At 39.8% G+C, this 11,234-nt stretch overlaps 1 protein-coding gene across 1 annotated transcript in view; it reads right to left on the reverse strand.

Moving 5' to 3' along the window:
* Nucleotides 1-10,566, reverse strand: part of LOC104373253 (macrophage mannose receptor 1) — a 30,332-nt gene extending 19,766 nt beyond the window's left edge. The window contains 17 exon segments of the mRNA XM_086614350.1: nt 767-882; nt 1,564-1,677; nt 2,554-2,597; nt 2,600-2,648; nt 2,650-2,708; nt 2,887-2,911; nt 2,913-3,070; nt 4,402-4,453; nt 4,455-4,481; nt 4,483-4,523; nt 4,526-4,543; nt 5,458-5,574; nt 5,884-6,048; nt 7,028-7,201; nt 8,412-8,597; nt 8,600-8,809; nt 10,506-10,566. Coding sequence (XP_086470476.1) covers nt 767-882; nt 1,564-1,677; nt 2,554-2,597; nt 2,600-2,648; nt 2,650-2,708; nt 2,887-2,911; nt 2,913-3,070; nt 4,402-4,453; nt 4,455-4,481; nt 4,483-4,523; nt 4,526-4,543; nt 5,458-5,574; nt 5,884-6,048; nt 7,028-7,201; nt 8,412-8,597; nt 8,600-8,809; nt 10,506-10,566 — 1,616 coding nt within the window.
* Nucleotides 10,567-11,234: the final 668 nt, after the last annotated feature.

Raw genomic sequence — 11,234 nt, forward strand, 5'->3', positions numbered from 1 at the left:
ACTGATGTATCACATTTTATTATAATTTGTTCATTTCTTCAAACAGCTCATTGTAGCAAATCTGGTAAGGTTAAAGTGATTTGTTAATACATGGGAAAAGACAAGTAAAGATTGAAGCAATGGTAATGAACTTACTTTTATAGTTCTAATTCTTACATAAATTCATTTTGATTTCATATTTTAATAATGTAAATCATGTTTAGAATTTAGAGTCATTCTTTCTCCTTTTGTACTGCACAACGAACAACACAAGCCAAACAATACTTGTGTCAATGCAAATATGTTATTCATTCTGCATAAATAAGTGACAGTGTTTTGCTGAGCTTTCTGATAAGGTCTAGATCTTTAAATCTTGTTGCCCTGGGGAAAAAAAACCACTCTACTTTTATTCTAAAAAGGGTAAGTTTCCATATCTGCCTGTTGCAAAGAAAAGGCTGGAAAGCTCAAATCCATGTTTATTTGTTTATTTTAGTTCAATAAGTTTTAAAACAATCTGGCAATTCAGACCTGCCGGGGAGTTGACTCAATTTTTTAATTCCTGGGGTCAACAACAGTGTAGGTTTGTAATAGCAATGGCTTAAATGTTTTTATTGATGACAACCCCCTGATGTGTTTTGTAATATTTCTTCAGTTCTACCATGAATTTTCCAGCAAAGGACCTGTGTCACATGAGACACTATGAATAACTGTGAAGTAGGAAGAGATTTCTGTTTGGCCCTTCCATCCTGGTTGCACATATGAAAGGACAAGAATTCTGTTTCCATACCTGTCTGTCACAGTAGCCAGGTAACCTTTGTTTTCTTCACAGATTTGTTTTGCTTCCAAAAACGTGGCTGGTAACTGCCCCATGGAGTAGCAGTAAAAGCCATGCTTCATCCAGCCCTGTCAGGGTCAACAGCAGAGAAGTGCGGAGGGGCTGTCAGGTTGCGCAGCACAGTATGCTTCCAAAAGCCACCCCAATACCACCCCCCAAGTCAAAATCAATCTCAGAAGCCATGAAAGGAAACAAAGAGGATAATCAGGCATAGCTTTTGTAACCACAACCATGTGTCTTGCCCCTCGATAAAGGTCACACAGTGGGTCTTTGCGAGCAGCGAGCCGTGATTATGGCTCAGAGCTGGCAAGCCACCTTGCAGCTCCTTGTGTAAAGACTGCTCTGCTCTCAGTTTCTGTAAGTGTAGCTGTTGCAAGAGGCTACAAAGAGTTTGCAAAATAATCGGCTCACATATTCCTTCCTCCTATGGTGGATCAATTGAAGGCTGTGTGCAACCCAATACTGTCATGCGGAAAGCAGCTTTTATGGGTGAAGTGACCAGTTCTGCGCTGGGAGAGAGCTGAGCGAAGTGCGTGTGTAAGGGAGGGGGAAAAAAGCAGTCGATCTAAATCTTGTTTAAATAAAGACAAAAAATCCCCGTTAGTCTGAGAAGAATCAATACATACAAAATCAACAGTTTTTTAAAGCTCCACCAAGAACAGTCAAAATAATTGACTTCTGTGATACTCATCATCATGGGAGGGAAAGTAAGATGCAATGACCTTTCACTGCTTTTGTTTTACACTTACTTTCTGGCAGCCTGGGTAAGTAACCTCGGCTTCCTCTGACTCTTCTGCCAAAGGCTTCCTTTTACAGACGTAACCCAGTTTCATTTCACAGGCACTGTCAGCCCAGGATCCATCCTGAACGTGGCAAGAAGAAATCACACAGAGAAGTGAAATCTAGAGAAAATCCAGATCCAACAGGAGTATTCACCATCCTCAGAGAGAACCCTTCTCTCTTCGTATGGCTGAGGCTGCTTTGGCTCTCTTCCTTGCCCTGATGCTTTCTCCGAAACTCCCAAATAGGGAACATAATAAGGACAGTGAAGACCACATTTCCTCGGAGGTGTGAGGATGAGGGTTACACATATCAAAGGTTCAGTGGCTAACTAAACCAGGAAGGAAACACGTTGTTCCACTCCATTCTCACCAGCGTAGTACTTGTTATGTTTATATAACCAGCTGACTGTAACAAGCGAATGTTGGATAAACTAAACATAAGATATAAAAAACGTATTGTTTAAGTCTTTTTCCATAGTATTCTGATGTGCCGTTTTATACGGAGTATAAAACAAGATAGAAATTTTTGTACTTAATTTTTTTGTGTCTTCAGTAATATGAGCCCCCAAAGCAGCTCTAATAAACCTATGTTTTAGGCAGTTTAGGGGAAACTAAAGAATGCCCCTATTCCGGGAATCACATGACACAGTTATGATCAGCCATGTTGAATGTGGATGATGAGTTACTTCAACCAATTTCAGATGGGAGATTTGTTGTAACTGTTGCAGAGGAGACCAAGTCTCAGCACTGCTGTTGGTGCTCCACCACACACCTTCCTAGAGCTTGTCTCCAGTCCCCTCCACACTAAGATACTCTGAATTAAACCAAATTCTTAAAAATCTTTAAAATCTTTGTCCCTTTTTACTTTTTTTACTTTTTTTTTTTGTCATGGGTGTTTTTTCCTTTTTGGGACACAAAGGACAGGAGAAAGCATGAAAAGGGAAGAGCGATTTTTACCTCTCCCTTCATAACAATGCAGTCTGCCTTATTCCGTGTGTGGTCGGCTCTCCATGTCTCCATTTGGTGTATGTCACAGGCGTCCCATCACTCCAATTCGAAATACATTTGAACCCTGAAGTCATTTAAACCAATCCACAGCTCATCGTCTGGCTCTGGGAGCACAAAGGTAATTGTAGGTATGGGTATGTCTTAACATGGAACGATCACATCTCACACCTGCTTTTGACTGAACAAGGACTTTTTAAAAACATTTAACATCAAGGTTACAATGTTTCAATGAATAATAACAATAAATTCCAGATAAAAAAAGTAATCTGCAGGAATACTCACTGTACCCAAGCTGAGACACTGTGAAAACTGTACTCCTCAATGTTATGAATACTCGCCAGCTCTCCATCTTCTTTTCTGCAGGAAGACTGAGCTTCTTTCCATATTTTGGGTGTTCTGTAAATTCTATAGCAGTGACCTGCATAGGCCACCCATTCCCTGGGGCACTTATAAGACTTTAAGTTACCTAAAAATGTTATTTCAAACAATTAATGAACAGTCCTGCTCAGTGCTTTCTTTTAATCAAAAAGAAAATGACCTATACTGACATGAATTTTAAATATTGGAGCGTATACGGGCAGAGGAGAGAAGCAAAAGTCTGAGGATCACAAAGAGTACAAACTAGATTTTTCTATCCCAGTTGCACAGGGAGTTACCCAAAAACTCTTTCAGAGAATGGAATTACTGCCAAGTAATTTGTCATGCAAACTTGCAGGGCACAACTTAAACATTTAACAACTTAATTTAACATTTAACAATGTTAAATGCCCCTCAGTGAGGCTCTGGGTACAGCCATGTTTTACAGAATATCACCTGTTTTCTGACACAGGGACTTTATCTTGGTGAATTTTGGAGATTTCGTATGTTTTTTTCTCCAGAAACACCATTGGCCCAGACACATTTATGTTATACCAGACATGTCAGAATCCCGGCTGCACAGAAATGCCACACGCTTTATTCAGTGGCTATTTCTTAGAGTGAATTTAGCATGGCCAACCCCTGCTTTGAAGGTTCACACCGGTCTGCACCTGTAAAGTAAACTGAAGAGGGCAGGATGTGTGCCCGACATTGGCACATGAACAACCACATTGTTCAGTCCTCCCTGGACATGGTTTTGACCTGTGCAAACTTGCATTCCCCCAGGCAGGCATGGTTTGGAAGTTAACACATTCCAATAAGCTGTATGGATGCAGCCAGAATGCACAGGATTCCAGCTATTATGTGCCATTCATACCTGAGCCAGGGAATAATCTTATATACTAGTATATATGCAGTTGAGGGAGTTACTGTAGAGCTAGTAGCATGCTGGGAAGACCCAGGTGAAGTAACTGCACACCAATTTCTTCACATAGATAAGACCTAGTCTGTATCAGGTGGAAAAAGAACTCAATTGGGAAAAGGTGTCAGCCCCATATTCTGAATATTTCCTTTCAGAATAGAACAAAAAAGGTCAGAGGAGAGCAGGGGGAGCATGAACTGTGGCTCACATCTTTTTGCAGAACACATCTTCAGTGTATTTTTCAGAGCACAAGATATTTACCAGTATTTTTGGGGCTGAATAACATGACTAAACATATAATCTTGCCTTCTTTAGTACCCTGGGATCTTTTCAAAATGAGGGACAATGTCTAGGCATCTTTTTTAAAATGAGACAGAAAATTAAAGTCTTCTCAGTGTTTGACTCAGGTCAGCAAGTATAACCCTTTTGCTTTGACAATATACTCGCATTTCACATATGGCATCCTCCCAGTATTTCTCACTCACTGCAAGAATAGCCGGATTTTTTGACCAGCTTACCTGAGGCAATAGTGGACGAATCTGAGGAGTTTCTTTTTTGACAGATATATCCACAGTTTCCGATTACACATCTGGTTTTCCCCACTTGCCGTTCCTACCTTGGAAGGTGCCACATATTTTTCCAGATTCACAGAAGGATTTCCTTTAAGAAAGAAGCACAACATACAGAGAATCCCTCTGTTAACACTGAAAATTTTCACCTCATCACGAGAGGGCACACACAAGTCTTTTGCAGCTGCAAAGCCACTGGCATGTTATTCTTTAGAGTCGTAATTCCTAAGAGAGGAGATGAGGGAGCAACATTGGATGGCAGAGAGAGCTGACAGTTCAAACATGAGACTCGCTCTTTCTCCATGCACTGCTTAAGAAGATATTCAGTGTGTTTGAAGTAATGCTGCATACAGAAAAAAAAAGCTTTATACAAAGAAAGATTTTATATAAATTCCCTGTGGTGCAGTAGTATTGCAAACAACTCAGCATCCTTCACTGCTGAACACCGGATACGAAATGCGTATTTAATTCCGCAGGAGCGCTCACTCTTTGGATTCCTCTGCATTATGAAAATATGTGATACGGAAACATGCAAGATGGTGACTTAGATCTTAAGAAAAGAGTGGAAACTTACTAAGATAATGTACATCAGATAAATGTCATGAGCAGTAACTCAGAAGAACCACTGAAAATATTTTTTATGCTATGTTCCTCTTCTTTTTTTTTCTCTTTTCTTTACATTCTCTTTACATAATTTTTCATCAGCTTTTTGTTTGAATAATATGCTTGATGAGAAAATTATGAGTGGAAAAATATATAGAATGAGTTATAGATATCTGGTTTAACTGTTTTCTTAGAAGAGCTATCTGCTTTTTCTGGGAAATCCAGAATTAATGGCAATCATCTCCAGTACAATCTCTATTATGGTAATATCCTACCTTTCCCATAATTCCCTGTAATCTGTGAGAATTCTATGCAACCAAAGGAATTAGGTAACAGGAATTTGGAGAAAATAAGAGAATTTTGGCTGAGATGCTGCTCATTGTATGAGAAAAGTGCTCTCACCGGGAGCCCAGTTTAGGTATCTGAAAGGACTGCCTCCAATCCACTGCCAGCCACTGTCTAGTGCACTGAAAAGACCGGTCCAGAGCTTCGCATTTACACCCAGGTCACTGGTGAGCCCTAAATGGCCAAAAGAAATCATTAGTCAAGTTATCAAATGCCTCTAATTTGTAAGTTATTTGATACAACTTGAAATAAAATTTTAGAGTATGGAAAAAGTGTCATAGTAGATTTTTTTTTTTTTTAATATGGGTTGTATTTTTTCCACTATTTTAATACATTTTTTTTTGTAAGAAAGTGACAAGCTTTCTTAGGGAAGTCATTAAGACCTATGTCACAAAGTAAATGTATGTATCCATGTTAATCTCTGGGAGCTGACCTTCATGTTAACCTTATGCACTAATTTGTTTGGTTAATTTTTTACTTTACCTAATAAATACATTTCTTCATGAAGGTCTGTGATACTCAATAATTCTGCATTCTGCTGCTGGCAGCTTTTTCTTGCTTGGTGCCATGTCAAAAGCGACTCTGAGTTTATCTGATAGCGGGTTTCTGTCACAGGATTTGTTTTCCAAAGGTCATTGTGGATACTGTCTATAAAACATGGTAACAGCAACTTGACAAGATAATCATACTTGCTAACACAGAAAATAAAATCTTCATTGTAGGCTAAAACTATGTAACTGTATGATTTGCTATGTAACTGTATGATTTTTTGTAAGTATTTACATATAGATTATACTTTATCCATTCAATATTAATAATACTTTAATAACAAAAGGAATTCTTTCTCCTCACAAATCTAATTTTTCTACATTCGCTCTGTTCTTTCCTATTTATATAACTCATCTACTTCTCTCACAGTTCAGTCCGCATTAACTGACTCACTGATATATTCTGCCTGTACACACAAATTTCCCTATTCTTGATACAGAAAATCTTGGTCTCCACATCCATTTCTTACCTTGGGACTCCTCTTACGCTCTCCCAGACCTCCCAACATGACAGAAACGATCATTTCCAATCAGATGTGAAGCAGGGGTGAAGGGGTAGGGTATTTGTGCTGGCGTTACTGGAGAGCTGTGTTGGGTGATTTGTGGGTGTAAGGAGCACCAAAGGCAGGTGAAGGTCACTGCCCATGTCCTGCATCCTTCCATTCGCTCCAGCCCTCCTGTTCTCTGCTCCATGCCTTGATACATCACTGTCTCCTGCTTCCCTGCACCTCCACTTCCTCATCCGTGGCACTTCTTTCTGCCTTTCTTTTGCTCTTCTCACCTAGTCCTAGGGGTTTTCTCTTCCTTTCTCCATCAGTCCCAGTCACCACTCTCACAATGTTCCCCATATATACTTGTCTCAGGAGCACTGTAGGACTACTCATCATCTCAGCTGGACAAACAGTGAGCATGAGGAGCAGATATCTCATTTTATCATTGCACAGCTCACCAGTGAACGAAGCTAGACAGAATCCAGCTCACTGTCCAATGATGCTTCCACATGCCAAGGAGATTTTGATCATGAAAGTGGATGAAACTTTTGCTTAATGCTTTTCCTGAAGTCTTTCTACATAAATTACCTTTTAGTGGACAATTTCCAAAAAATTGGTCTTTATCAAAATCTGAAGAAGTTGCACACCAGAGAGAGCCTGCATCGTCACTCCGAGGGATGCACTCAGCATACCATTTACCGTTGAACTTAAAAGGAAACACACAAGGTGCACCAAAGGCATTTCCTCGCAGTGTATAGATATCTACGGAGAGAAACATAAAACAATAGTAGTCAGTTGGTATCAGATGTTCACCCGTGTCTGCTCCTAGGCAGCTCTCCACGGGCACAGCTGAGTTGTACAAGAGCTCAACACTTCAGTACCTCATTACTACAAAGCCTTCCAAGGCTGTTATGTCAATTAGACGTGACTATGGCAAGATACTCAGAATTAAGACTCTTGAACAACCCTTATTTGGCCTTCAGGCTAATTTCTATCTAATTTTTTCATTGCTATCTGGAATATTACATCAGAGGTTCTTGTGACTCAGCTTCTCCTATTGCATACATACTTCTGTCCTCAGATGAGGTTTAGGATATCTTTTTTTTTTTTTTTTTAGGATCTTTCTTTTTATGGTTGAAGAGGTTTGGAAAGGAGATATCAGAATATTTTATTAGTCTTCATAAGACAAAGTTTTAACTAAATTTTGCAAGACTCTGCTGGGGAGTGACTCTCACATCTCTATGCAGTCTAATTTGCTGCTCTCTGAATGAACTGCTGACAAACTTCATTCCAGCTGGAACTGTTGCAAGGCACAGCAAAAATTTCATCCCTTGCTATTTAACTTCCCATCCTACCAGTGGGAAGCCCATTCTACATAGCCCAAAGAGGATAATAATGCAGAAAGAAAAGATTTGACTCTCCAGTGGTCCCTTCTCAGGGCGTCAGGCCTTATTGTCTCTTAAACCTTTAAGTGTTTTTTTTTCCTTTTGCTTTTTCCTACTTTTTCTTCTTGCTGGGCCTGGGAAACAACAGGTAAACACTGTTAAAAGTGGATACACCTATGTCAACTAGAAATGAACTTCTTAGAGATAGTACATGGTCAAACCAAGTAATAGCAACAATAAATATTAAATGTAGTACAATCTCACTTCTACAGATTGATCAGACATGCTTTGAAACTGATATAGATATCCTCCACTGCTCCTTGTACAAAGAGAATTCCATTGTCCCTCATGATTACATCATAAGCTTTTGTCATTTACTCTTTCTTTTGACAGAACTGCAGTTCCAAGTTACACAGAAATGCATACAGTCATATTTGCCTTACGTTTCTACTTCCTATTTGTAGTCAGCTCTGTTATTGATGTCACTGCAAGAATAGGGCTGCTTGCATTACAAGCAGGCAGTGGAATACTTTGTAAATAGGGGCTGCCAAGTTACCTAGAAATGGAGAGTAACTTTCAGTACTCACCCTCATAGCGCTGGGAGCATATGCCATCTGTGGTTCCATGGATTTTCCACCTGCTCCCTTTGCCTGATAATTTGGACAACCTGATTTTCTTCCCCTTCCCTTTGCCATAGTTGAAAAATAAATCCTTTCCATGGGTTGCAAGCGTCTCATTTCTACATTCCCACCACTGGAGCTCGTTCGTCCTGTGCAGGATTCCAATGTGACGGCAGCCTCCTCATCCTTGCTGAGCACTCCCAGGCACAGCTTCAGTGCCACACTCAGCAGCTGCGTGGCAGAGACCCACCTGAACTTTTGAAACTCATTGTGCTCTTCACAAGTGGTAGTTATGACTGAGCTAGAGTTTTGAGCTTGGGCACAGAGCTTGCTATCTTCATTATAGATTGAAAATGTTCCACTATCTATAAAATAAAATGAGAATGCAAACATCCTGAGGAGAGATTTCATAGGAGATAAGTCAGTTATTTGCTATTTGACAGTCTGCTACAACAAAAAATTAAATACATGGAGGCTGTAGAGAAGAAATCAAGGGAAGTTCATCATCAGTATGAAGGATATTCATCAAAACGTTCTTAAGATACAAGCAACACACAGGTTGAAAATATAGCTCTTTCAAGAGAAATTGCTCTTCTTCACATACTTCCTTAAAGCACACTGTTCTCAAAATCCATTAAAAAATGGCCTCTATTAAATTTTATGAGTTCTTCAAAGTTCCACCAACATATGGCATATTAAACAGGCTTTAATTTTGCAAGTAAAAGGGCTTTTCGGTTTAGAGCTATTAAAAATGTTTTACATACTCAAAATTCAGCCATTTTTATATTTGGCCCAGAATGACACTGTGGTTTTCAGCTCATCAAGTGAGGTATTTTTAATTTTTGGTTGATTATTTTGGAAATTTTTGGCAACTGTACGAAAAGTGGTTTCTTTGTCACAGAGTTCAAATTGCAAGTTTCTCAGGAGGGAAGTCACAACTTGCAGCATCATCAGTTCTGAGCACAGCTAAGCTAACTAAGTCTCCTGAGTGCAATTAATAGCTACAGTTGTAAACAGAAATGTGAGACACTACACGACAGGGCTGTGTTTCTTAAGACCAGCTGCAAAAAAAGGGGCACAACTTCAGCCTGCTCCAAACCTTGACCATTTTTGCAGCTTGCCTTGCATCCCTTAGCTCCCCTCCAAGCAACATCATCCAACTCACTCTGCTGTGCAATTGAGCTTCACTGCCATGAAGGTTTCTTGCCAGGGCTGAAATGGTTAAATGGGGCTTCATACCACCCCCTCGGAGCTGCCAGGGAGTGGTTGAACAGCCTTGGTGATGTTTCTCTGAAAGGCTGCAGACCTGAACAAGACAGATGGCATTTCCCTTGGCACAGTTCTCCTGAAGCAGCAGTCCTTCAGAAGGTTGACAAAGGATGGATTACTGTCACCTTGGTCATCAAAACCAAGAAATTCTCCTGTAGTGGATTAGATCAGTGTTGTTGGCTATTCCCTGCTGCCATTCAAGCAATAGCACTGGACTCCCACAGTTCTCCAGCTGGGAGCTTCCTGGAGGAAAGAGCTGCAGACACAGCATCATTTTTTTTCCTTTCAGCAGTAGAAATGTCTGAAATCTAACAGACAGAAGCTTGTAAAGTCCTTGCTAAAGCCATCAGCTTGGAAACAGGATTCCAATATGCAACGATCAGTATGCCATAGTCTACATGAGCTGTCTAAGAAACTCAGAGCACACATCTGCCAGTGATTTTGTGTGTGCTGAGAGGACGCTGCCCTGTACATCTGAGCTATTCTAACCTCCAAGAGAGTAATTTCAGATCAGCTTTTGACTGCCTTCAACTGGCTGATTTTCAATAATCAGCACTGCCTAGGTTATGCTCAGCATTCTTGGCGCATTTCTTTCTCTCATATATCACCTTGAAAACTGGGTTAAGGAAACAAAGTGCCTGTACAGATACCATCAAATTTAAGAGTTGTATAAAACCATTTCAAATTACATGATGTGAGTAGATCTAAACTCACTGTCCACCACGGAGGACATCAGGAAAGCATGAGAAAGAACTTGCAAACCTTCACACTTCACAGAGGACAAAGACTTACCAGACATTTGAAGAGATGTACTAAAGGAAAAGAAAAAAATGAGGAGCAGGTAGACAGCCATGGCCAAATGTTTCACTCCCTTCTTCTCTTCACCTCAAATTGATGCAGAAGACCAAATCTGTGCCTTGCAAGAAAACCCTTCTGCACTGAACTGGATTAACAAATCCTTTTCAGTTTTTAAGACCCAACGGATACAGGGAAGTTCTGAGCTGCAAATAAGGAACTGCATCATGTCACATGAGTAATTTGGAAATAATACATTAATGGATAAACTTTGCTTTCTAAGCTAGTTTCTCTATTGTGTAAATTTTTTCTCTTCCATGGAAATACGAGATCTATGAGGTAACATTTTAGTGAGGATTTTTGGAAACATACCTTGCAATTCAGGATCATTATTTTTAAGAAAAAGGTGAAATGAATGTCTCTCTACCAGAAATAAAGGGAAAAGGTAAAAAAGAAAAGGAAGAATTGTCTATATCAATAAATGATGAAAAAAGCCTGAGTGCAATGCAGTACTGTGAAAAATTGTCTAGGACAACATGCAATTAAGTAACTATGACCTTGGAATCAGAGAGAACCAGAATTTCCCATGTTTGCAGTTCCACTGAAAAGAGAAAATCTGTAGAAAACAGGATCTGTGTTCTTTGGAAGGCACCTGTCCCTTTCATTTTTTGCTTCATTACTAACCATATGCAAGAGTAATGCACCCAAACTGATAGCAACAATTGA

The sequence above is a fragment of the Tauraco erythrolophus genome, chromosome 7, assembly GCF_009769465.1.
Source record: "Tauraco erythrolophus isolate bTauEry1 chromosome 7, bTauEry1.pri, whole genome shotgun sequence".
NCBI lineage: Eukaryota > Metazoa > Chordata > Aves > Musophagiformes > Musophagidae > Tauraco > Tauraco erythrolophus.